This window comes from Juglans regia, chromosome 9 (assembly GCF_001411555.2).
Source record: "Juglans regia cultivar Chandler chromosome 9, Walnut 2.0, whole genome shotgun sequence".
Classification (NCBI taxonomy): domain Eukaryota; kingdom Viridiplantae; phylum Streptophyta; class Magnoliopsida; order Fagales; family Juglandaceae; genus Juglans; species Juglans regia.
The window spans coordinates 18,443,150-18,470,163 of NC_049909.1; the positions used below are offsets into that span (position 1 = coordinate 18,443,150).

Below are 27,014 nucleotides of genomic sequence, written 5' to 3' on the forward strand. Positions count from 1 at the left end.
GGTAGCACCCCAACACCACAACATTTTTCGGGCAACATTTAAAGCCCACTCTCAATCAGGCTGGTGATAAAAAGTCATCAACAATTATAAGGTGGAACAATGCATTGATCTTACACGAACCATTCATATCATATGGGTTTAAAGGGACCTAGATCCTACTTCGGAGTGTACTAATTTTATTGAAAAAAGGTATATTTATAAGTTGTTATAGCAAAAATTTTTGATAATGCATATTTATATGACATAATTTAATTTAAAAAAGAAATTTTAAAATCTAAATCTTATAAATAAAATTTTACCATGTAAGTGGGCTTTTCCGCTTGAGGAGGATGGTCCCTTCTTGTTCTTTCTTCTACTTTTGGATTTGAGATGTTTATTTCGGCCCAAGAAGGGCCCAGAATGAGGTCCAACTTAAATCGGTCGGATCCTATAGAATTTGGTCCCTTCTTTTGTAAAGAAAAAGAAAAAGAAAAGAAAAACTTCATCGTTCTGTGCTGTCTGTATATGTCCGCGCACGCGTGCGAAAGGCCAGAGCATAGCAAAGCGGAGCGGAGTAATCTGAGTTGAACAAGAAGCAGGCTCCGCTCGTCGTTCTCAGTTAGGACGATGTGAAGCAGATCCGCATCGCTATCCGAACCGAACAACCTCGAACCCTATAATACCCAGAAAACTCTACCCCCAACAGAACATTAACATACCGTAGGTAAATTACTAAATGTTGAATTAAATATTGAGAAAAATTGTCCCTTTACTGTGTTATCTCGGTTCATTTTTCCTTTTTTCGGCGTTTTCGAAAAAAAATTTGACTTATTGTCTTTTGGTTTTGATTTTTTTTTTATGAAAGGTTAGAGAACTTATTCGTCGTGAGTGGATCTTCATGGCCGTCGTTGAGAATGCTGCGGTGGAGTTGGTGTTGAGCGTGGGCTCCTCGAGCCGAAACTTGGAGATTCCTTTGCTGGAATCAGGGGGTGCAGCTGCGGCACCGACGTCATCATTGAACGGTTACGATCAGATCAACCACGGCCACGTGCGACACCTTATGGACCCCCAGAGCTTACAAAACAACGGGGAAGTCCCGATTCTGATGCACCATCACGATCAGCCGCTTTACGTTACTCCCACGGTGCACGTGAGCGGCGGCCAGATGCCCCAGACGAGCTTCGATGCGAAGATCGTGGCCCACCGATCCAACGAAAGGGATTTCACGAGGAATGGGGACGCCATGACCGGCGGCGGAGAGAGCTTCAATCGGGACTTGAGGGAGTTACAGGAGCTGTTCTCGAAGCTGAACCCTATGGCCAAGGAGTTTGTGCCTCCGTCGCTAATTGGTTTGAATGATGGGTTCCACGCTAACAACTTGGCAATGTACGGCAACAACGGGAATGAGTTTATTAATGGCAACGCCGGCCGACGGGTATGTCTTATATATACATAAATATCATTTCTCTTTCTTGTCTTGTAGATCCTTTGTTCGGTGGTCGAGATAATAATGGAAAAAAGAACATAAAAATGATAGCTTTCTAGCTTTCTTGCAGGATAATTTGGTCTTTGAAGCATGATAAGTTTGTTCTTGGGTTTAGTTGGGTACATAGTATTTTTTTTCTCAGGTTCAAAACCCTAATAGGGTTTAGGTTTCCGGATTTTAGCAATTAAATGTTTCATGGTCGGTGTTAGTCTCAGAGGAAGAATTATAATCAAGGGAAAAGGAGACCGAACACCAGGACAGGTTTGGCTCAGCGAGAGGAGTCCATTCGGAGGACTGTTTATGTGTCTGACATTGATCAACAGGTATAACAATAGGCTCTCTTGGTTGCCAGTTGTTATCTGTAGTTCGTGGTTTATGTCTGTGTTCAGTCTCTGTCTATGAGTAACAAAATTCATGTGTTGGTTTTTGGGACATAGGTCACAGAAGAACAGCTTGCAGCTCTGTTTATCAACTGTGGAATGGTAATGGAACTTTTTCTACTTACGGTTTTGGCATAGGTTGGTTGAGATTTTGGTCTTTAACAAGTGCTTTTATGCTTGAAGGTTGTTGACTGCCGAATATGTGGTGACCCTAATTCTGTACTTCGTTTTGCCTTTATTGAGTTTACTGATGAAGGTAATGTGTAGTTATATTGTGCATAGTTAAAAGTTCTCTAAGTGGTGATGAATTGTGACGACTACTCAATCAATGGCTCTGTTCATTGTTCAGAAAGTGCAAGGGCTGCTTTAGATCTGTCGGGGACGATGCTTGGATTCTACCCTGTGAGGGTGCTGCCTTCTAAAACAGCTATTGCACCAGTTAACCCAACTTTTTTGCCTAGGGTGAGGGAGCCTACCTATTCTAAAGATTGCATTTTTTGTTATCCGCAATTGCTTTATTTTGTATTGATTTGATTGGTTCTTACGATTTCAGACAGAAGATGAACGTGAGATATGTGCAAGAACTATCTATTGTACAAATATTGACAAGAAGGTTATCTTTTTTTGTTGTCTATCATTGAATATGGTCCGTGGTGTGCCTGCAAGATCATCTTTATCAGAACTATTTTTGGTTCATTTTGCACAGGTTTCTCAGGCTGATGTCAAACTCTTTTTTGAATCAGTCTGTGGAGAGGTTTGTGATCATCCCTCTGATATAATTCTGAAATTTTATTTCTTGTTGATGGATTACCATTTACAAGAAATTCACTATGGGGGCGATAACCTTTTTTTTTTAAATGCAGGTTTTTCGCCTAAGGCTACTAGGGGACTACAACCATTCCACTCGTATTGCTTTTGTTGAGTTTCTTATGGTAATTGCTCCTTTTTTCTTTATTACTGCATGCTGAATCTTTTTTGTTTTTCATGCATAGTTTTGTTCCTTTAAAACATCAAGATTTGTAAGAAATGAGGAGTTTTCAAATGACCAGTTCTTGGAAAGAAAGTTAGATCCTAGGCCAAATCCTGTTAATGTCGAGAAAAATTTCTTCGGTGGACAGTAAGGATTGTACCGGCTAATGTAATTGAGAAATCCGTAAGAGCTACTTCAATAGCAGAGATTGCTACTCCCTTATGCTGATTATGTTAGATTGGAATGAGATAGTTCAAACTATGTTCATGGGCCCTTTTTTTTTATATTCTGTATAACTTTTGCTGGTTTTGAGGCTGGTGTTTATATTTTAATGATAATAATCTTTGAGTAATTTGGACTTATAAAAAAAATCTTTTGAGTAATTTGGGATTGAATTGATAAATTCTTCTATATGGATTTAAACCTCTTTCGTGGATTGGATGTAGTTGTATTTAGTAAAATCAAGGAATAGTAGAAATTGGTGATTAACAATTTTTGTTTTTTGGCATATGCTATCAATGTCTCAATCTGTAGTCTGTATTGATAATTTCTGCCATGATGATATTATCCAAAATCATATAACTTGAAAGGATACTCTTAACTCTTAATGAGACGGTCTCGTGCTAAGGTACTAACAGTTGAAGGATGTGTTGATTGAACTCCCAGAGCTAGGACAATGAGGATATGCTCTTTATTCAATAGAATATTTCCCTTCAGCAGATTTGCATTGTATTGTTACTAATTTACTTATTGCATATTACTCATAAAAAAATTATATTTGACACACATATATAGGGTAAAACTAAGGATTTGATTAGGCCAATAAGTCATTATTAGTGGGTCATAGATATAGATATGAGACTAGTTTTGCGCCATTTATAGGGTGTGTAGATTCAGACCAAGAAAAGTGTACCGACAAGAAAGTGTATTCAGATTTGATAAATTGGGTGGACTGACAAGAAAAACTAATTGGTGCTATTGGTTCAGAAATGAGGTAGACAGGAGGTAAAATGTAATGGTGTGTCCAATATTGAAACATCTTGATCATTGCTTGTTGCACAAACAACAAGTTATGAGCTGGCAAGATATGAGCCACTTTGGCTGACATGAGTTCATATGCTCACTTTGTTTTTCCACAAAAGACTATACTACCCCTGGATTGATCCCTATTGTGGCGCACTTTTGTCTAGAGTGACATTATTTTTTTTGTAAATATTAAACCAATGAAAATTATATTTCTCTACTGGAACAAAAGAACATTCATATTAACCTCCCTGTAATATAAAATGTCTTTATGATATTTACAAGGCAAATGTGATCTGTTGCGCTGGCTGTAGTGGTGCCCTATTTGAGAAGACCAAATGCCTTGTGAGAATTGTCAAGATGACATAATGGGTTCCAGGATGGGGTTTCTAGGACTACATAATTGTAAACATGCTCAACTTTATAGTGGAGGACTTGGGCCCAAGGTTGTTTAACAAGACCACTTGGTTACAGTGTTCGTACAAAGGCTCAGCTTTATAGTTTTAAGTCACGTTGCACATTTTCGAGATTGTCTGCCCTGTATGACTGATGACCATAAAATTTAATTATTTAAGTGGGTTTAGGTCACATTCAATGTCTCATCTCAGTTTTCCTTGACCTCTTATGTTGGTAGCTGCAATGTATGGCAACATAAACTTCAATATATCACCTGCAGGCTGAAAGTGCAATTGCTGCTCTCAACTGTAGTGGTGTGATTCTGGGTTCCCTGCCTATAAGGTCTTGTTGTTTGCTCTTTCATTCCGAAACCCGAAATTCAAAATTTTTTTTTTATTCGAGATGTTTTGTAGTATATAACTCTTTCCTTCATGTATTGAATTGATTTTTGGTGTCTTGCACATTCAGGGTAAGCCCATCGAAGACGCCTGTCCGCCCGCGTGCTCCTCGTCCTCCAATACATTGAACTCCTTTGGCTCCCCAGACTGATTAACCATTCCAGTTTATCTATATTTAAACACACACACACAACATGTAAAGATGTTTTCCATCCCTGGTTGGTCTATTTAAATATCGCCCCGTGCATCGATGCTGTGCCAGCTTTTGTCATCATAGGGATCATGTCATGTTTATCCTAGCTTATATAGAGTTGGACAGAACCTTGGAGTCTCTTGGAAGATGTTATGTATACTGCACTGAGGTTTCTGACTCATGGATTGGGTTGTTCCCAAGATTAATCACTACACTGAGGTTTCTGACTCATGTAGACCCTCATCTATAGCGTCTTTGTGACACTAATGAAGCGGTCCTTTTGTTATGCAAAGTTGTAGTTTCTACCACAGGTATTTCAAAGATAGCTTGCGAGGGTCCATGCTGCGAGCACAGATAACACAGAACACACTAGTCGCTAGTCTATCGTTTTTTTATCTTACGCAACAAGCTATTCTGAATGGAGAATTATTTCATCTGCACCAAGATTTCTGCAAGAGTGGTCGTTAATGCGTCGCACACTTTCTAATGAGTTGAACATTTTACCAAACTTTTTGCTGATCAAAGACCGCCAAATCAGTGTGTAACTAACTCTTTGTAGAAAATTTGCTGATCAAAGACCGCCAGTTCTCTTCTAAATGCAATGCATATTTTTACTGCTAATTCTGTCTTCCAGCATAGTGGTAGTGGATTTTGATGACTTGGGGATATTATGTGACCACTTCCCATGCTATTAAACCAAAACATAATGGCAACGAGAGAATGCTGTCAAATCATACATCCTTATAACATGAGGTCTATTAGGGATGGTAGTGTAGAATGAGTCAAACCTTCAAATTCTGCCACATGCATGTTGATTTAGCTGTGACATGGAAGCTTATTGCCCTTCATATCAGCGTGTAAGAAAGGCTTAATGGTATGGTCCATCTCCATGGTTTCCACTTTCCCATCGATGAGCACCTCAAGTAGTTCATAAAGATTTATAATTTTATGGTGTATGTAACATATCAATCAGATAATAGAACTAAAAAAAAAAAACCCTAATTGCAAATTGCGAATTGCGAAAGCTTTCACTTCAAGGTATAAAAAGGATGAAAAAATTATATTCATCATCTGATCTATACATCACACATAATTTTTTAATTTTTAATTTGTTTTCTTTTATCAAATGTGTAGTATATGGATGATGAGTAGAAGAATTCAATTAGTTTAGGAAGAATAAAATTAAAAAAATTAAAAAAAATGTGGTGTTGACACAAGCTAGAGAAAAGGTGTAGGGATAAAGGTAAATTGATCTATACCCACCAAGAAAAAGAAAAATCTTCAAGGAATTTATTAAAAACCACAATTCATGACAGAAAGAAAAAAAAAGGGTAAAAGAAGATGCCTTTAGTATTGGGTTAGCCTGATAAAGATAGCGAAATAAGTGCGCAAGGGTTCTAAAATAGCTGCTCCAATGAAAAGAGAAGATACTCCATGCATGCACCTTTGCGCGGTACAACCCCTCACTGGTTTGAGCTCACGAGCCATTCCATGAATTTTGAATTCCTTTGTTTTGGGTTTTAATATGTTTTTAGTCTTTCTAATTATTTTCTATATATACGATAAATGGAACATTAAAAAAAGCTACAACCTAAGAAGTAAAAACCAAATTGATTAATTCTTAAATCTCCCATGCTCCTTTTGTAATTGCAGAATTACTCTCGAACTAGTTTGGCAGTTTGCCCATTTAGAGGGGGAATTTCTTTTCTTCTTTTTTTTCCCATTTAGATGGCGGGGTGGGGAACAAAAAGACAATTACTTTGATAGCTGTAGATATCACTCGTGGGTCCAACACTCCCACTATCTGAGGAGTGATTTTTATGAGTTTTACTATGTATAAGTAAGCTTGCGTATCAATTTGCGTATTAATGTTATTGTTTTTATATTTTAAATTTAAATTAGTACTGTTTTTAATAAAATTTACTTCCTGATCAATCATATTGAATGGGTGCTCGTATTAGTGCACAAAATCGCTTACAATTAGATTTTTTCGATTTTTATTAGGGTAGTGCTATTATATCTCTAGATTTGACTAGCGTGTCATCTGATGTAAATTATATTTTTTATTTATTTTTTTAAAATATTTTAAAATATTTTTAAAAAAATATTAATATACTAATACTCAATTTCTTAATTATTAAATAAAAAAATTTTAAAAATATATGAACAATAAGGAGCAAATTGAGGCCGCATAATATATTTTTCTTTTTATAAAGCAAAAAAGAACAAAGGAAGCCTAATGCCCCCCCGGTCCCCTTGTTCATTTGACCGGTGAACTCGCTAAAGATCTTATAAATCACTCTCGAGGATTTTGTTGCCTATTTAATATGGGGCCCAAAAGATCAGTTAGCTCAATCCATCACCCATCGACCGTGTCCTCAAAATTAAATATCTCTTTTTCTTTTCTTTCTTTTCTTTTTTTTACGAGTATGAACAAAGTGAACCACTTTTCAGAACAATAATTATTTTATATGACAAATAATTAATGTGATTAATCAAAATAATCATTTTTGAGTTTTAATACAATCACTTTTATATATTTGATTAATGTGATTGATTAAAATAATTATTTTATATTATAAAAAATAATACAGTCAATCGTATCAATAAAATGTATAAGAAATACGTAATAATTATATCCACGTAAATTTATATATATATATTATGTATGTTTGTATGCTCTTAGTCATACAGTACTTATTCCACCAGTCGGCTTTGCCACATTCTGTTGTGTCTTTTGCAACTTTTTGTCTTCTTTGTTGGTTGAAATAAGACCTCCCAAGAAGAATCCCACCGACGATTACCCCTATCCCACCATGGCTTTCCCTCCTCTTTTATACCCTCAAAATCCCCACCACAATTCATAGATGGCTTCTATATAGCCATCTAGAAGCCATAAAAACTCAGCTTCATCGATCTTATAATTCTATCCAAACATACATGGGAAACTGTCTGTTTGGAGGCTTAGGAGAGGTTGATCATGGAGTAGTCGAAGTGGTTACGTCCAACGGAGGTGTCATGGAATTTTACACGCCAATTTCCGTAGGCTACATCACCCAAGAATTCCCAGGCCACGGGATTTTCCGCAGCCATGATCTTTTCTGGAAACCGCTCTCTCCCCATGAAGAACTCGTGGCAGGACAGTCATACTATCTGCTCCCAGTCAACGACGACGTCGACAAGGACGACATGAGTCGACACGGCCAAATCGTCCGGAGAGGACACGTTCGATCCAACAGTAGCGTACCGGCGTCGTTGGCTGCCTCATATAGGATGTCGCTCGACTACCAAGGGTTGCTGAAGAGGTCGTACACGGATGTTTTCTCCAAGTACAACAATGGTCGATTCTGGAAAGTGAAGCTGGTGATTAGCCCAGAGCAGTTGGTGGAGATACTGTCACAGGAGGGTCGCACCCAAGAGTTGATAGAGAACGTGAGGACCGTGGCAAAGTGTGGGAAGGGTGGTGTTTCGGATCTGGAATTTTCAGATCAATGGAGCCTCTCGAGCAGTTGGAATGCTTCCACCAAGAAAGAAGCATTAGTAGACATGATTTAGTACGCGGTAGTAGAATTAAATATATCTCTTTTTTTTTTTCTTCTTCTTCTAGTTTTAAGTTTCCACTTTCCATATGAAAACTAGCTCATGTCCAGTCTTTTATATATATATATATATATATATGTATGTATGTAAGTTAATGCAGCTAGCTTTGTCAAACTTCCAATATGAATTTAATTTAATTTTGTTGTCAGACTTTCATAGTTTATTTCATCGTTAATTATAAGAAAAATGGAATAATTTCAACTCACCTCACCTCATATCGCCTCATCTTATCTAATTTTAAATAATAATTTCATTACTATTTACAAACCATCTCAACTCATCTCATCTAATTTCACTTCCAAATGAAAATGATCATTTTCTATTAAAATGAGTCAATTTTTATCTTAAATAATTATTATTTTTGTAAATATCACAAATAATCGTTTTTTTATAAATTTTGTTACAAATTAGCAACTATTCACATCACACCCTCATACCTATATATATATATATATTTTTTTTTTTATAGAATATGAAAGTGTTTTCATAAGATGTGAGAGTATTTTGTTATGAGGTGTGAGATGTGAGATGATAAATAGTGACCAATAAAAATTTTATTTTATTTTTATTTTTTATTTTTGCCAAAGATGAAGCCAGGGGCGAGGGAGGCCCCAAGGTTCCGACGAAATATTTTTACTTGGGAGGTGACGTGAGAATTTTATATTTTGTTTGAAAGTTTAAAATATATGTTTTAATATTATTATTATTTTGGAATTTGAAAAAATTGAATTGGTATTTGAAAAAATTGAATTGTTTATTATATTTTATATGAAAATTTAAAAAATGTATAATGATAAGATAAAATGATATGAAAATTTTATATTTTATCTTATATTCCAAACCAGTTGTACCGTGTGCATCGTCCTTTCCAACTTTTGACAATTTAGCTCATATAAGTTTACAATATGACTAATCTCTTGTAAAAAATTAAGGGATGTATATTGTCATACTTTTTTTTTTATCATCATTAAATTAGCTTTTGGTCTCCAATAAATTTTTTCTATTGTATTTAATTTGAAAAAACTTATAATTTAATATCATATTATTTTTTTAAAAGTTTATAATTATCTGAATGAAATATATCTAACGAGAAAATTCACATTTGGATGGTAGAGAACTATATGTACAGTATGTAATTCATGTGCTACTCAAAATTTTTTAATATAAGAGTAATTCTACATATAAATATGAAATGCGTAAACGTCGTGTGATCGTTTTGAAAAAGAGTAGTTTATTATTAAAAAATTAATTTTTTTTTTCATATGGATCTTATATTTTATTCACTTTTTTCAAAGCGATTACGCGACGGTTGCACAAATCATGATTGCAAATATATTTTCTTTTAATATAATTTACTATTATAGATTATTTAGAAAACCCAAAGCTTAGTTTATCCTTCACATATAATTATCTATTTTTTATATAACTCTTTTCTAAAGTTTAGACTACTCTTTCTTTTAATTGTAACCTATGAAAATCTTAAACGCAAAATTTTCAAAATTATTATAAAAATGAAATTTTGAAATTTATTTTCTCTTTTTTATATTTTTATTTATTTATTGTATCATTTTGTTGATGGTGTTCTTACAAAATTTCAATTGACTATTTATTTTAGTCGTCCCATAGTGAAAGTATTTTATCTCATCTTATTTCATCATTATACATTTCTTAAATTTTCATACAAAATATAATAAACAATTCAATTTTTTCAAATCTCAAAATAATTATAATATTAAAAAATAATATTCTAATAATATTTTATTTAACTCATCTAAAACCATTTTATCTTATCTCATCTCACTATCCAAAGGAGTCCAAACTTTAAATATCATTTATCGTATATATTATATATACATATATACATATATATCTTATCTAATTACATGAAGCTCAAATTAATGACTTGTAAAGGAGGATAAAAAAAAAAAAAAGACTTGTAAAGAAGGAAATTAATAGGTGTTATTCAACATTCTCTAGGCTCGCAGTATTAAAAACGAGCCCATTTCCGAGGTGCTGAAGCCTGAAACAGCCGGGTAGACTACGGAGTGCCATTTCCTGCTGGGCTCTCCAATAATTCATGATCTCTTGAACCCCTTGTTATCTGGCTCGACCGCCAATTATCTCAACCTTTTGAATGAAATTAAATCACAAACTAACCATTTCGTATTGGATAATATTTTACTATTTATAAGTGGATTTGTAAGCACATTCATTTATTTTAGAAATTAGAATAATAATAAAAGAGTAATATTAGGTACAAGTCTCAAATAGACAAATTCTATATAAACTATTTGTAAAAAAGTAGATCATACTAATAAGGAATATCCCTTTTATACTTTTAATATACTTTTTTTTTTAAAGACTTGCACGAGACTTATAAATTTAAATATTGTACAAATAATTTCTCTTCTTTCTGGAACTAAACCCATGCTTAGCATAGCTCTCGGCCGAGTCAGACATTGGCTTTATCACCAAACAAGGAGTGGCCGCAAAAAAGTACATGACTATGGCTCTTGGGCTTTTCCTCTTTAGGCCTGGGCTGTGCCTTTGTTTTTCCATTATCATATATTAAAAGAGCAATTTTACATACCATCCTTATTTAGAAATCTCAATACAAATTTAGATAATTTTATTTTTAAAAATTTTTAAAATTATAAAAATATCCCTCCTAAAATGATATCTTTTTTCATTTAATAAAGGGTCTAAAAATAAAATCCTCAAGTAGAGACTGCAAATAGAATTTCTCATATCAAAATGTTCCTTTAGTTTGTCTATAATTATAGGCAACCTCTTGTTTATTGAATCATATTTGTTCTTACCACACTTGATATTAGAATCAATTTGGCCTTAATTAGCATATAACTATTTTTCTCTAATTTCAAAATTAACCACTAAGGATATCGACTTAGTGGCAAGAGATTTACTCTAATATAGTTCAGTAGATAAGGAATCACGAGTTTACATTTATATATATATATATATATATTTATATATATGATGCATGTATAACAACGATACTTGTGACTATTATCTTTATTTATTGACTCAATATTAATGTCACGTTGTAGTAATTAAATAAAATATATCATCCTTTGATCTTTTTCTTTACCTAGCTTTAAACATGTCTTTACATTAAAAAAGAAAAAGGAAAACATGAAAGAAATTGAAAAAATTGGCTTGATATAACATATCAAGCATTGAAAAACTAACAACCGACCGCCTTTTCTTTTCTAGCTAATCACCAACCCGACTATATATTCAACATCAGTTGACATATCAAATCATTGTTAGATATTAATTTTTTTTTTTTTAAAAATTGTTACATTAATTATATAGGAAAAAAAAAAAGAAAAAAAGAAGTACTTATTGATTGGACACAACCATCGATCTATAGGCTTGGCTTCTAGAATCCTAGATAGCCCAGACAGACCTCAAAGGATCGCGATTGATCTTCTGTATATTTCTCTATTTTTCCACTAATTGTTGGTTGCTGAAATTCTCCATAAATAATTAATGCATGAAAAAGTTATTTGCCATCTTCAACATGTGCTCGATCGACCGCTAGCTAAGAGCGCTAGCTCAAATTAGGACTTTAATTTTCAAGGCTTGATTGGTAATAATATGGTATGATGGACGGAATCTCTCATCAGGAAATTAGCAGATGATCATAAGAAATGGTGGCAAAAAAGTGGATATATATAAATCTTTAGCCGTAATTAAATTCTTTAAATATTTCAACTTAGATAAAAAAGAGAAACCCAAATCAAAGTTGCTCTGAAAAATAGATATGCAGAATGAAGCTTTTTGACCTATGAAATTAAAGAGATGGGAAAAAATAAAACAAAAAGTATATAGTGCATGCATGCGCGACAGGTAGATCGAGTACAAGTAGTACTGCAACGTCCGAGCATGCGATTTTCGTGGCAAGAAGTTCATAAATGCATAAGTCTTGTCTTTCATACATATAATCCCTGTCCAAATTAGTTGTTATGACACTCATGTCAAGTAGACGCCATTTTCGCTTTAATTAAGCACCAAACGTACATTAAAACGCAATATGCATGGCCAATTCAAAGGGTTGGAGTTGGGAGAGTTAAGTTTTGATCGGTCGACCTAATTCCCTAAAATGTACCTAGGCTCTAGCTATCATGCTTGGTTGGTGTAAGATGGCTGAAACATGAATTCCTTGAACGCTCTAAGCATGTTTGATCTGATTCATTTGAGTTTAAATATATACCATCACATAACAATCAACGTACATGTTGGCTATAAAGCATCATTCATTTTCTATTAAATGTTTCTTAAGTTGGGGAAACAAAACTTTCAACTTTTTCCGGATATGCAATCTCTTTTAGTTGATGTAGTTTCTGATCTGAATTGATATTCGATGAAGATTGAAGTGATGCCGCCCACGTGCTTTTTTTGTGATAATTAATTTATTTTCTCTAAAGCTCATCAAAATAGCACAATGAGCTAGACATGAAGAAAGAGAAGAAAGAAAAAGAAGGTACGAAATAGGCAGATAGCAGCATCATCAAAGTTTCCAAGCTAGTTGTATGTAGTAGCCAGTACTGCATGGCATGATCTGGAGCAGCCCCAGCCACGTGAATTTCCACGAACTTTAAAACATTGCTTGGAGCAAATTAAAGGCCCTATCTTTGCTAATCGATCGACGTGTTCCCTGTTAGGCAGTACCAACCTAATTGGGGGCAACTTAATTAAACAGCTCCGGCCTGTCGACATCTTCAACAAGTGTCCCTACTGATACAAAACCTCGACCTAAACTAAATCATTCGCTGATAATTTCTCCTCATGGCATTGTTACTTTACAATAAAGCTGCTTTATCAAGATTCTGCTAAGACAAACCCAATGTTTGATTGCATTTAAGTAATTTCCAGAGAACATGAAGCTAGCTGTTGCTAAATCAGCTTTAATCATCTTTTTAATTATTTGGTGAAATGGGGCCTTACATGACCAGCTTGCAGAATGGGCAAATTAATTAAAGGAGACCTAGGACTAGCGCAATATGCATGGTTATCTGCAGGCCACAGAGGCAGGCACGCAGGCCTAAGGCATTCGCAAATGTAAATTGAACTTATATACAATATTAGCTAGTATTGGGTCTATGAAAAAATCCAGGTGCATGGTGTGTATATAGATTAAACCACGTATTCAAATTAAGAAAGTACTTACTGGAGAATATAATACAAATAATTAAATGATCTTAACATATTTTTATTAGTTTAAACTTTTAAAATAAACGGTAATTTTACAAAAAGAAAGTTAGATCAGACAACTACAGGTCAAAGTAAAGATTGGGCACCAATATTTAATTCTTTCGAGGATTTATATCCATTTTCTATACGGTAAATGAACTCTACGGTAAAGATCAGATATACAGTACCATTGAACTCTACGGTAAATGAACAGTGAAAATTAGTGTGCGTGAACCCCTCTTTTCCCTTATACTTTTGTTTTGTATCATCATTTTACTTTCTACCAAATTCTCATTAATTCTTCGCCCCACCCACAAGGAGTCCCAATGTTAGGGAATGAGGAGGCCGTACTGGCAGATGTACGTCTCGTTCTTGTAGAGGTGAGGTGAGGTGAGGTTCAGATTAAAATTGGTTGGACTGATCATCTTGGCCCGGCCTAACGCGGGCTGACTCAATTAACTGTTCAAACAATACTTACTCTGAGATAAGGGATACACATGCATGCGCATGAGACCTCACATATCATGAAATTAGTATGTAAAATAAAATAATGGGTGTTTTTACATTTTACCATCGGAACCTCCGATAGTCATCATCGATGAATTAACAACCCAAGCCAACTTAAAGCAAAAGGGAACTTTTGTTGCAACGTACAACACTTTAATATATATATATATATATATATATATATATATATATATATATATATAATACTGATCTCTACTGATCTCTGTGTGTGTGTGTCAATGCTACTAATTGATCCCTAGCAGCTAGCTATGTACGTTCTATGTATAGCTGTCCAATTAACTTTGCCTTTTGTGAACTATTGCCGAAAGTTCTACTCACTTTATATATATAATTAACATGGTGCGAATTCTACTCACTTTTTTGATTTCTTGCAGTCTCTATATATTAATTTTCCACGTACGATGATTGAACATTACTACTTGAATTCGATCGGCTGAAGTACGACTGCTAGCCTGTCGTTTCCATTACCGTCAGAGAAACCAACAAACGCACTTTGTTTCTGTTTGAAAATGTGAATTGTGAAGAAAACGTCGTCGTAGCTTGGATCGAAGTTTTCCAACTTTGACGGGAGAATGCATGGCAACTAATTGCCTAGTGACTAGCTAGTCATCATGTAGAGGTATATGTGATGTCTCCAATGTTAATTAACCGATCTATCAGCTGCATGTACATGCATGTAGCCATGTAACATGCATATATATATATATATATATGTTGAATTCCCACGCATTAGATTTGACTTGATAGATGTATATAATCGCACCTATGTTCGTTTGGAAGGTCAAATTAAGGCAGTGCTCTAGATCTCTGCACGGCCTATATCTTATTAATGCGGCCATCATGCAGCATGTTGCTTAAAGTTTCGAAGGTTCCAAATCCAATCGATCATCTCGACAATACTATATATATATATATATATATATATATATTGGTTAGAATTAGGGAGTCGATACATGAAACGTAAAAAGAGTAATGATATATATATTTACAACTATTTTAAAATCTATTTTAAATCAGCCAATGTAATTTATCACTTCATTAATAAATAATTTTAATTTTACATAACTACAATTCATGTATGTTAAATACAGTTGTAAAATAATTGTAGACTAAATATAAATTTGTAGAGAGTCGAGTTAAACTTAAAATCCTAATTTTAATAGTAGATAGGAGTGGGTAATTTACATATAGAGAGTCGAATTTATAAGGTGGAGCCCTTATTTTTTTTAATCATGAAAGCAACTTAAATTAATTATCAATGAATGAATTCAGTTTATCAAAAAAAAAAAAAAAAAGAAAAGGAAAAAAAAACGAATTGGAAAATAATCACTTATGGGATTTGTCCCTTCATTATTCATGGGCCAAGACTGGAAGATAAATTACCTCAATTTATCTCAAATTAATAATTAATTAGATCTATTATTTTTTAATTTCCTATAAAATGTTAATATTCATCTCAATCTATTTCATACATTCAAACACATATTTCAATATATTTACATTTAAACATATTTTATTAAGATCCATAAAATATTATTATTTACATATCAAGTCAGAGATCACCTTAACATCAAAACGCATGCTTAGTCTTTCATTGATTAGTTTTAAATGGAACTGATTGCAGGTTCCTCCCCATATTTATGTTTTCACAAGAATAATACTCTTTTTCGTTATAATCTACGATTTCTACTTATATTTGATGATGTAACATATTTTAAATTGATATAATTTAAATAGTTAATATAAAAAATCACTGGAAAAGTGATGCGTGATTGAGATTGATAAAGTTTATGATTAAAAATAAGAGAAATGATATATACAGTCTTAAGGTGTGAGTCTTTATGTGCACTCATTTAAAAAAAATAGATAAATTTAAGGTTGTGTTTGGATGTTGAAGTGAGTTGAGTTGAGTTGAGATGATAAAATATTGTTAAAATATTATTTTTTAATATTATTATTATTTTAGAATTTGAAAAAGTTGAATTATTTATTATATTTTGTATTGAGATTTGAAAAAGTTGTAATGATGAGTTGAGATGACTTGAGAGTGGTTTAAGTTCCAAACGCACCCAGATTCACATAAAAACTATTTTTTAATGATGAACCTCATTTTAAAAAAAAAAAAAATGCGTGAGACTTGTACACATTATGATTATATTTAGCATTATTAAAAAAATAACATTAATATTCTTTTGAAAGTTTTTTTTTTTTTTTTGGTATCTTGAAACGCTAATTAATTATTCAATAGCAATAAGAAAAAGGTAGAAAAAAATTTCAACAAAAAGCTCTGCAAACTAGTACCTACTAATTAAGTTTTGTTATCATTTTGTTACAAGTTGATTGATCGCGATGATCTATTATATAAATATATATATATATATATATATTACTTGCTAGGAATATAATTGGTTCGGTTCAATCCGATTTTATACATTTTTTAAAAACTGAACCGATATATATATACTAGTTTTAAAAATTTAAGAATTGATTCACTACCAAAATTGAGACTTCAAATGTTTTCGATTTTACAGATTATTTATGTTAGTTATAATAATAGGATGTTTACTTATACCAAACTATTAATCTATTTATGTTATAGTATAAATATATTATTTTATAATAATTACCACATAATACTATAATGTTGAATTTAACTATAGTCTATATAAGTTTTAGACTTTTTATATGAGTACATATGATCAAATGTGTAAAAATGTATTTATAAAAAGAATATATATTATAATTTATTATGCAAAACATGTAGTTATCCTTGATATATATATATATATATATATATATATCAAAAGTTATAAGTTTATATTAATAACTTAATGTTTATGTTCATGTTTAAGATTAAACATTTACGTTATATTAATTTTAAATTATAAGATTAAAATTTATATATTATATCAAATGCTATATTAAAAATTATAAGATGTTATAAGATTAATAGATTTGAATAATAAGATTACAATTTCATGTTATATTAATTAGTAATTTAACATATAATATAATATAAAAAATTATAAATATTATACCAGTCCAGTTCGATTTAAATCGATTTTTAAAATATGAAAATCGATATTGCATTAATTTAGAATCAATTTTGATATTTTAAAAATCAATTTTACACCGGATCGCTTACAAATCGAACCAAACCGGCGGACCATACTACTGAACCTATTATGAATTTGATCTGGTCAGATATTTAACCAATTTAATTTCCGGTTTTCTTTTTACGCCCGCTTAACAGACGTGCATGAGTATCCACGCATGCAGCCATAATATTTATGACTCAAATTGAGTACAAAATAGCATTAGATCAGCAAAAAACAAACCCAGTGGTAATGAAAGCTCGTCGATCAATTGTAAAAGAACAGTTTCTATTTTGTTCTTTTAGCTAGCTACGAAATAATAAATTAATTAAAAATTAGCTAGGATTGTCTGCAATATGTTGCTGCATACATGAGTACGTATTACGCCAAAATGAAGCATTTTAACAACAGCGCGACAGATTAGTACGTACATCCCTCGAGATTGCTTGTCACGAAAACTTCAAACCAGCTCGATTGTCTCATGCTATGGCTTGTCGAGTTTAGAATCACTTCTAAAATGGTAAATAAAATATTATCATAAAAAGTAAAAAATAACTAAAAACAATAAATCAGAGAGAAAAACAGTAGAATTTGACATCGAAAATGATGCACATCAAGTATAGCTGATGCCCATGACGTGCGCGCCAAAAAGAATTTTTCGAATTGGGGTCATATGCACGATTCTGATACTTGTAGCTGAAGTTATAACCAAAATACCGAAACGTACTTAAAATTGTCTCAATCAAGGAAAGATCACTATTTCCTGCCCTCTTTGCGCTGATCTGCCACTTCAAAGTATTTCAATGCAGTCAACGTACAATCTGACAACTCAACATCATCTGAGTTGGATCCTCTTACATCATAATATACGTCATTTGATCATCACGAAATTAGCCATATATATAAGTATGAAAGATTTTATTTATTTATTTTTTATTTCTAGAGCTAGCTAGCTAAAAGAAACTAATTGGGAGAAATATTGTGCATTAATGGTAATTAGATATTAGAAAAATATGTATATATATATATATTAGAATAAAAACATTTTTCAACGACAACCAACTACAACAAACATTAAGTTAGATGATAAGGAGAGATGAGATGTCCAGTGCAGGTCAGTAAGAAGTGGTTGTTCCATCAATTGTCCCACAAAAAACCATGATTAAGAAGAGAATTTGGAGCAGTAAGGATCATGATTTGGGTTAAGACACGAGACCCTCGTAACGGAATTTATATGTGTAGTAGTGCTTAGGTGGTACCATACTTGAATATTTTTGAAAGAGGAAGGAGGCCGATCATGATCATCAGGAACAGCAGCTAGCAGCCGGCAGGCCAGCAGCAGAATTATAATTGGCCAAGACGCAATAAAGTATATATCATGTCGGAGAAACTATATATAATATTAATTAGCGTGCTAGACAAAGAAAATAACCCACCTCGTCGGTTATAACATGAGTGCTAGTGTTGGCCACATTGATGCCGAATGCTAGGCCAAAAATTCGCTAGGAAAGTCATCAATCACAAAGAGATTTTATAAAAATAAATTTATAAATTAATATAACTTTATGTGATATGATAAATCTATTTTATAATAAAAATAATTGTATAATTTAACATATCACTTCATATTAGATCAATTTGAAAATTTACTTTTCTAGTTAAATCATTTCTCAATTATATGTATTATATATATATATATATATATATATATATATAATATGAAGTAGAGGCCAGCAAGATGTCATCATTGATTGCTTAATCTAATTTATTAATTGCCGCCTCTTGGGTTCGCCTGATCGATCAGTACTATATATTTATATATGTTATCCTCGTTAATTAACCGACTCTCTTGACTAAACCTGGATTCTCAGGTAACTAACAGACAACTCATGGTGTTCAGAATTCATATATATATATATATATATATATATATATATATATATGCATGATACAAAACAGGGAAAACAAAAAAAGGAATTTTAATGTGATGATCTTCTAGCAGCTAGCTAGCTTGCTTTCTGACCCGGCAGCCAAAATTCATTATTGCCTAAATTACCATTAAGGGTGCGCTCAGGCTCATACAGCTAGCATGAAATATTTACTAATTGTCACAACACGTACGCTCGATGTTGCTTTGGAGAAAAATCAGTGAACAATTCCCATCCATTACGATGGCTGGTTATCAAAAGTTCAAAGCACAATTTATATAATTAAATCCTGTGTAAAAAAGGTTGCTTTGGTTTTATTTTCAACCCTTTCATTTATAAGTCAGATTACCTACGAAGTATCCCTATATATTAACACAAACATCTATTAATTCATTTAACAAATTGATTAGTCGTCAATCATGTAATTATTTAATAATCAAACAATAACATAAAAATAAATAAATTACATAACAACAAGATTAATAACAAAGAGAAATCCTTTACAAAACTATTTAAGGTAAAACGTCCCTAAATGACAGCCAAACTCAACATAAGATGAATTCTATCATCTTAATTAATTAGTCATCTAGTCATATCGAGACTTATGATTTTGGTGATCTAATCCTAGCCAAAATTTTCCATCTACAATAAGGAAGTTGCCATAAACATGAAACGCCTTTAGTATTGCCATGTAGGGTCTATACTTGCTAATAGTCGTGCACAGACTTGAATGCTCATTAATATGGACGAGGCCGGCCGGGGGAATAACAGACGTTGGAGATAGACAATTCAAAAAAAGAGAAAAAAATGGATAGAGAAGAGAGGTTGATTATGGCAAAGGTTGGTGCCTCTCCAAGACTTATGCAGTAGTGATCTCGAAATGTCATCTATTATGGAATGAAAGATTCAAAAGAAGCAATGCTAGCAGGCTGTACGTGGACACAGTCATGGAAAGAAAGATCTCCAGAATATGCAGGACATGAGGAAGTTACTTGGAAAAAATGTATGCAACGGTTGGGACCTGCACTTTCACAATTAATGAATTTTAGTGTGAATTTAAGTGAGGAGAAAAGCTTGTGTGCCGCCCCCCATATTTGGCCCTTATAGTATATCGTTTTATTTTTTATTTAATAATTAAAAAAATAATTTTAAATGTATTAGTATATTTTTTTTATTTTTTAAAAATATTTAAATATATTAAAAAAATATAAATAATATAAAAAATAATTAGCAATACAAACGAGCGGTGCGACTCCGCTCTTGAAGTGAGTGGCAGTACGGCCTTCATATATAAAAAAGAAAAAGAAAAAAGAGTGGCAGTACCTTCATTAATCAGGGCATCTGATCATCTGATCAAGAGTATTACTGCAGACATAGCAGATGATCTTGAGGGTTTTGACACGTGCGCATTCCATTTTTGTGGGACTTGAAATTTGCATGCGTATATTCTTCCTGACTGATCGTATCATGATCATGCATGACAGTTTTAGCAGTGATTAACCTGGCCTCTGATCTTTTTTGAATTTTTGGGTACCAACATGCGTTGAGTTTAGTGCCCTGCAGTTGGTGGGAGCAATGATGGCAGATATAAGTGATAGTAGGAGATCCAAACTCTCGGAGTCTCCATAAACCGGCCCATCGAGCATGTCTAATTTTCTTTCACCATGGGACCATGAAAGCTCAGTGCCTCCGACCTCATCATCTATCTCTTTTACCCTCTAGCTAGTCCTTTGAGTTGGTTGCACAAGTAAAACGAGTTAGAGAGAGAGAGAGAGAGAGATTCTTTGGGGGAAAAGTGGTGGTTTTGGAGGTGCTTTCCATTCAGATATTAAGGTCGAGGGTCGACATAGTTAAGATGGAGGCATGCCCTCCGTTCTCACTAGCTATACATATTGTTCCCTTTCTCTCTCAACTATTAACGCATTTTGGGTGGGCCCTATTTTTACTGCCTATTATATTAATACAGACCCGGCCCCACCCTCATCTCTATCTGTCTCCCTAGTCTCTAGGTTTAGGTAGTTGGTTCTTCTCGCGGGCCCTGACCCCACACCAAGTACACTGATGGCCATGATACCTAAGCTTTCCAAGCATTTTTGGACCCTTCCCAATTTCCATACCCTGCGGATGATTCCGGTGCCCGCCCCGTCCCCCTCAAGGGGGCTATCAAAGACGGCAACTTGACCCCCAAACCCCCCCCCCCCCCCAACAACTTGACCTCCTATTAAAAAGTTAAGAAGTTAAAAAAAAGGTAATTGCTTTACAAAAACTGATCATATGTGGTGCATGTTTTGTATATTTCCTTGAATTATCTTCAAAATATATATTTTCTGGTTTTCTTCTGAATGCGTGTGGCTTTTAACTATTTTCCAAATTTTTTCTCACCTTTTCTTTTTGTTTTTCGTCTTCTCCACATCCATAACTTTTATATATATATATGAAATGTGGAACGCACTAGCTAGCTAGCTTTCATCATAATAATCTGTAATTTTGTAATTTGTGATCATCACCTAATTTAATTCACAACGTCTATGTCTTATAATATGCCAAAGTCAATAGATTAAATGATAATACTTTTGTACTATTTAATTATATGTACAAACTAACCGTAAATTATGTCAAGAAACTTGCTGGATGCACCTATTGACCATGTCCTACAACCATTATAAATTATCATGACTGCATTACCCCTTACGCACACCCCTACACCTTATTATTGTCCTTTATTTCTCCTTTTTCTTTATTCTCTTCTTTTCCTCTAATCCAGACTCTATAGTACCGGCTTTGTTTTCTTGTTTAATTCATTGTTTGGTACTAATTCTAAAGAAGATTTTGAGGGGATTTAAGGACAGAAGCATCGCTAAGGATCAGAATCGATCGAACGCCTGGACACTGATCATTAGAACTATCAAGATCTTCCTGTTAATGACAGAAGATATCATGAATCTGTCCATAAATGGCAAATCTCAGGTTCCTCCAGGTTTCCGATTTCACCCTACAGAAGAGGAACTTCTGCATTACTACCTGAGGAAGAAAGTTGCCGACGAGAAGATTGACCTTGATGTAATCCGCGAAGTCGATCTTAATAAGCTCGAGCCATGGGATATTCAAGGTAGCTAGGGTGCCTGTTCGTCTACTTTTCCCGCATTTACTAATTGCAGCATATATATATATATATATATATGCAAATATTTTCTCTCCTTTTCTTTTGCTTTGATCATATTAATTATGTTGCTGCCTTGTAGAGAAATGCAAGATTGGATCCACCCCTCAAAATGATTGGTACTTCTTTAGTCACAAAGACAAAAAGTATCCAACTGGGACTAGAACAAATCGTGCAACAGCAGCTGGGTTTTGGAAGGCCACCGGCCGAGATAAGATCATCTATAGCAGCTTTAGAAGAATTGGATTGAGGAAAACTCTAGTGTTCTACAAAGGACGAGCACCACATGGACAAAAATCAGACTGGATCATGCATGAATATAGGCTAGATGAAAGCATCCATGAAACTAGCGTAAGACATTCTTCTCCATTCCTTTCAATGTATAATCATTCAAAATCAAGCACTAGTAACTAATTAATCTCTATCTTCAATGCGACAAACTAAAAGTTGTCTTTTATCTAAAGTTCGTACGTATATGAGAGATGTTTCTTTACGGTGTGTACTATTTGCTTAAGATATATAATTTTTTTGTTTTCTTCAATTCGGTGATGATTAGCATGCATTAGAATAATCGTCAAATGAGAATTCATTATTTGTAATCGGTTTAAAGCCTTTAAGACAAATATTGAATCATTAATTGACAAAATGTACTGAAATATTCAGTTATATATGTGCATTATTTAGGTTTGTAATTCAGTAGGAGAATCAATGGCGGAAGACGGATGGGTGGTTTGCCGTGTATTCAAGAAGAAGAACTTTCAGAAAGCCCTAGAGAGTCCTAAAACCTCGTCTATGATCTCTAGGGATTCAAACACTCATCAAATACTTGCTTCGAGAAATGACGGGGTCCTGGATCAAATAATCTTATACATGGGAAGGAATATTAATTGCAAGCCGGAAAACGAATCATGCGGCAACAACATCAGTATCTCCGACAACAGTACTACAACTAGCAACATGATGTTTCTCACTGCAAAGCATATCGATGAAGGTCTCCATGACAGATTCCTTCATCTCCCACGGCTAGAGAGCCCAACCCTTCCTTCGCTTCCCATTTATCAATCATTTGATCATCATGATGAGATGGTCACAGATACTCAACCATCTTCGTTCACAAATCATGCTAGTGGTGGCAACGAGGACAAGACCCAGCTGGTTGATGATGATGATCATGATCATGATCAGGCCAAAACTAATCTTAGTGACTGGGTTGCCTTCGATCGGATGGTGGCGTCGCAGCTTAATGGCACCGAAGAGGCCGAGGAGACAGCCCAGCAATTATCCTGCTTTAATGACCCCAACAACATGGCTTTCTGTCCTCCTGATCATGACGATGTACAATTCTCGGACATACGTTTGAGTAGGCAAAGTCAAATCTCACATGTCTACAATACTAGCGAGAATGACATATGGAGCTTCACCAAATCGTCATCATCACCAATATCATCATCATCCGACCCTTTATCCCACTTGTCGGTATAACCCAAGTCTTCAGTATCTAATAAAGTCAGCTGGTATGTACTCTAGCTAGGTATAATATATAAGTCATCATGATCATGGACTTAACACGTACTGCATGAATAATCAGGTGATCATGATATATTCGAGATGTACGTACGTACGTGGGGGTGGCAATCTTAATTTTCTTGCCTAAATAACTATGTTTTCGGTCCACCAGTACTATAATCAATTGGCTTAGAAAAGCCAGCTATATTTTGGGTGCTATTGATAATTTTTTATATACTAATTTCTACCTGTGATCATCATATCCCTGACCCCAATTCGTTAACAACAAAGAAAATCTTGACAAGTTAATCATGCCGTTATGCTGACTTTTTAGTCGGATCGATCGGTACGTTAATTTAATTTGGGGTCTACGTACTGATATATCTTGCGCTGCACACAATTAACATTAACGCCAATATATATATATATATATATATATATATATATATATAGCTGATCGATGGGGCCGGCATGCATGGTCACAATATATATATATTGGTCAGAGGTCATTCTAATGATCGAATTATTTGTTATCCCTGGCGTCGACAATTGAGTGAAATTCTTGGGTCGCACCTAACGTTTGCACCAATAAGGCAATAAAGATGTTGTAGCAAAAGTCGATCGCCTTTTACGAATTAAGTAAATATACATTATATATATATATATATATATATATATAGCACGAGAATCATAAAAAAACATAGCATATTTTTCTCTTTTGCCGGGGGAAAGGAGGGGAAGAGTCCAAGCTGAATGGATCAGTACGAGTACTTTTTTGAATGATTTATTAATATCTCATTATTTTCGCCCTTCTTTTCTTCCCCCTCTTTATAATTAAGTCAAGATCATATATATATATATATATAATTAAGTATATAGGAAGAAAAACATAGCTATGCACACGATCAGTTTACTAACTAGGTCACAACATTAATCGAAAATTCCAAACCATGCAAATCACGTCCATATAATCCAAGCTGCTAGCAAGATTAATACTATTGTTGATGAATATTGTACTGTCCTAATTACTGGATTTAAATTTTTAAGAGTTGTTGTCCAAATACATACATAAACTAATTACCAGTACTACAATATTATGTATTAATTCGATGTTGTCTGCATAAATTTCTCGATTACCATTAATTAATGTTTAATAAATATTATGCAAGCCGTGTATATATATCTCTCTTCGGATGAGAATTAAGGAGATTCAAATGATCTGGTTTTACTTGGGTATACATTTGATATATAATATTGTAGGACTTCGCAAAATATCTGCAAGTCATGTAAGATCAATATAACAATTCACAAACTTTGGAATCTATAACATAATGAAGTAGCCTAGTATAGATCGAAAATCTACATATTTTTGTCTAGATAGGAATATATTGAAATAAATATTATGTACAGATCGATGGTAAAATCAGGAAGATTTCACAAACACCCAATGCAACTATATATTAATATTGGATTGAGAAATAAAAATGATATAAATTGAGAAATTGCTAATTGTCGGGTAGGCCCTGAACTCATGTAATATTAATTTCCACCACGCTATTTTCGAGACAATTCAGACATGCATGATCAGTTGTTGCAAAGCTCACCCTCTAGTATTTCTGAATTGAAACTATTATTGTTAAACTTTGGCGTAATGTTTTAGGTGGAAAAAGTATGAAATTACTCGTAGCAAAAAATGGACACATATTATATACAAAACTGAAAAACTACGTACGTACGAGGTTAGAGCATTGCATGCAGCACACAAGAACCACGCCTGTCGAGGCGCATTGCATGTAGTACTGTTAATGTACACGTGTACAAATCGAAAATATGAATAACCCACATGATATATAAAATGGTAAGTTAATTATATATATACATAGATATATAGTCCCGATCGAGTGTTGATCAAGTCGGTTCATACGAGGACTGACAGGGAGGTGATCATCCGCCCCGGGCGGCCTGTGCGACAAATTAAAATGGCTTCCGGAAGAGATCAATGTGGTGGCGGGCCGGTCGTTCTCTAGACGGGAGGCTCGCATGAATTAGATCTAGCTTCTCTTATCGGTTTTGCGTGAAGTTGGTCGTACATTTTTTTGGCACCCAAATGTCTCCCAGCTTTATATCTGCATGTATATAATATTGGATGCTTGCAAACATGATTTTGATCTTGAGAGGATCACGTGTACGCGCGCACACAGCATAAACATATATATATATATATATATGTATGTATGTATGCGTACGTACGTGTTATAAAATTAAAGGACTAGTGTAAAAGTTGGCCTGGGAGGGAATCCTTGCGGTCTCCACCTGAGGATCATCTCATCAAACTGGTCAATTCCCAAATCAGTGCATTGGCCCAAGGATCGTAACGACGTAATCTAAAGCCACTCATGATATATAGCAGGCACGCACTACTTCTTCGACTTCCATTGCCGTCATTTTAGACCTTATGAAAGTGATTAATTATGCTTCCTTCGGAGTTGGTAACAATATATACATGATGAACTCGACAAAAAGCAGCCTTATATATCGTAGAAAATACTTCGGTAATAGGAAAAAGAAAAAATAGGGACAAATTAAGTACTTAATTAAGCAAAGAAAAAATGTCTCCAAGACTCCAAGGGAACAGTTGGCGGCAGTCCCCGATCGATGTGCCATCCATCCTCTATCCGTCAAAGCTTTGAAAGCTATAACTAAATGAAGTGTACGTCACTTCTCCAAAAAAAGGCTGATTTTGCTTAGGATTAATGCTAGTTTGACCAATATATTCATGTGTTAGGTTTCGCAACTACCTGGAAGATGATCGATCGATCGATGACCTGCTGGCTGGCCTAGCTAGCATGTACGTACGTAGATCATGATCAGATGCACGTAACCAAAAAAAAAAAAAACAGATGAATTTTCTTAATCGGAATGAATGTGTCTCTTAATTGCAATTGAAGATGATGACCCATATATATATGAGAGGGTACTTTCAATCAATTATTATACTTTAATTAACAGTGACGTCTCTCATTATTCATCGATCCACCCCAATATCACGATTATGATCATCATATTATATAATCTGCTTAATCGGTTTCTTTTGTGCCCTACAACTACCAAACGAAGCTTTTACGTGTTTAATTTCCGACTTTCTACAGTTTTTA

At 33.9% G+C, this 27,014-nt stretch overlaps 3 protein-coding genes across 7 annotated transcripts; all 3 read left to right on the plus strand.

Moving 5' to 3' along the window:
* Positions 1-441: 441 nt before the first annotated feature.
* Positions 442-5,442, plus strand: LOC108993783 (polyadenylate-binding protein-interacting protein 12-like). 5 transcript variants are annotated; one of them, XM_018968807.2, is made up of 11 exons: positions 442-703; positions 845-1,414; positions 1,675-1,788; positions 1,903-1,947; positions 2,029-2,101; positions 2,195-2,307; positions 2,399-2,458; positions 2,552-2,599; positions 2,709-2,777; positions 4,515-4,576; positions 4,703-5,442. In XM_018968807.2, the coding sequence occupies exons 2-11, from the start codon at positions 878-880 to the stop codon at positions 4,758-4,760; spliced, it is 1,179 nt and encodes a 392-aa protein (XP_018824352.1). In that variant the 5' UTR covers positions 442-703; positions 845-877; the 3' UTR covers positions 4,761-5,442. The 5 variants fall into 5 exon arrangements, with proteins under 5 accessions (XP_018824352.1, XP_018824355.1, XP_018824353.1 ...); XM_018968810.2 differs by having other exon boundaries at positions 469-703; positions 1,681-1,788; XM_018968808.2 differs by having other exon boundaries at positions 469-703; positions 850-1,414.
* A 2,323-nt stretch (positions 5,443-7,765) lies between these two features.
* Positions 7,766-8,380, plus strand: LOC108993748. Its single transcript, XM_018968760.2, has one exon. It carries the CDS (start codon positions 7,766-7,768, stop codon positions 8,378-8,380), a length of 615 nt encoding a protein of 204 aa, XP_018824305.1.
* A 13,536-nt stretch (positions 8,381-21,916) lies between these two features.
* On the plus strand, positions 21,917-24,078 carry LOC118349445 (NAC domain-containing protein 43-like). The gene is made up of 3 exons (XM_035693888.1): positions 21,917-22,302; positions 22,436-22,704; positions 23,038-24,078. Exons 1-3 carry the CDS (start codon positions 22,116-22,118, stop codon positions 23,833-23,835), a joined length of 1,254 nt encoding a protein of 417 aa, XP_035549781.1. The 5' UTR covers positions 21,917-22,115; the 3' UTR covers positions 23,836-24,078.
* Positions 24,079-27,014: the final 2,936 nt, after the last annotated feature.

What these genes read in the sequence shown, in the direction of transcription:
- LOC108993783 (XM_018968807.2), top strand. Translation starts at nt 878, where the DNA reads ATGGCCGTCGTTGAGAATGCTGCGGTGGAGTTGGTGTTGAGCGTGGGC. An exon ending in ATGGCAACGCCGGCCGACGG is followed by an intron (nt 1,415 to 1,674) that starts GTATGTCTTATA and finishes GGTCGGTGTTAG; the next exon opens with TCTCAGAGGAAGAATTATAA. An exon ending in CTTTTGTTGAGTTTCTTATG is followed by an intron (nt 2,778 to 4,514) that starts GTAATTGCTCCT and finishes TATCACCTGCAG; the next exon opens with GCTGAAAGTGCAATTGCTGC.
- LOC118349445 (XM_035693888.1), top strand. Translation starts at nt 22,116, where the DNA reads ATGACAGAAGATATCATGAATCTGTCCATAAATGGCAAATCTCAGGTT. An exon ending in CGAGCCATGGGATATTCAAG is followed by an intron (nt 22,303 to 22,435) that starts GTAGCTAGGGTG and finishes GCTGCCTTGTAG; the next exon opens with AGAAATGCAAGATTGGATCC. An exon ending in AAAGCATCCATGAAACTAGC is followed by an intron (nt 22,705 to 23,037) that starts GTAAGACATTCT and finishes TGCATTATTTAG; the next exon opens with GTTTGTAATTCAGTAGGAGA.
- LOC108993748 (XM_018968760.2), top strand. Translation starts at nt 7,766, where the DNA reads ATGGGAAACTGTCTGTTTGGAGGCTTAGGAGAGGTTGATCATGGAGTA.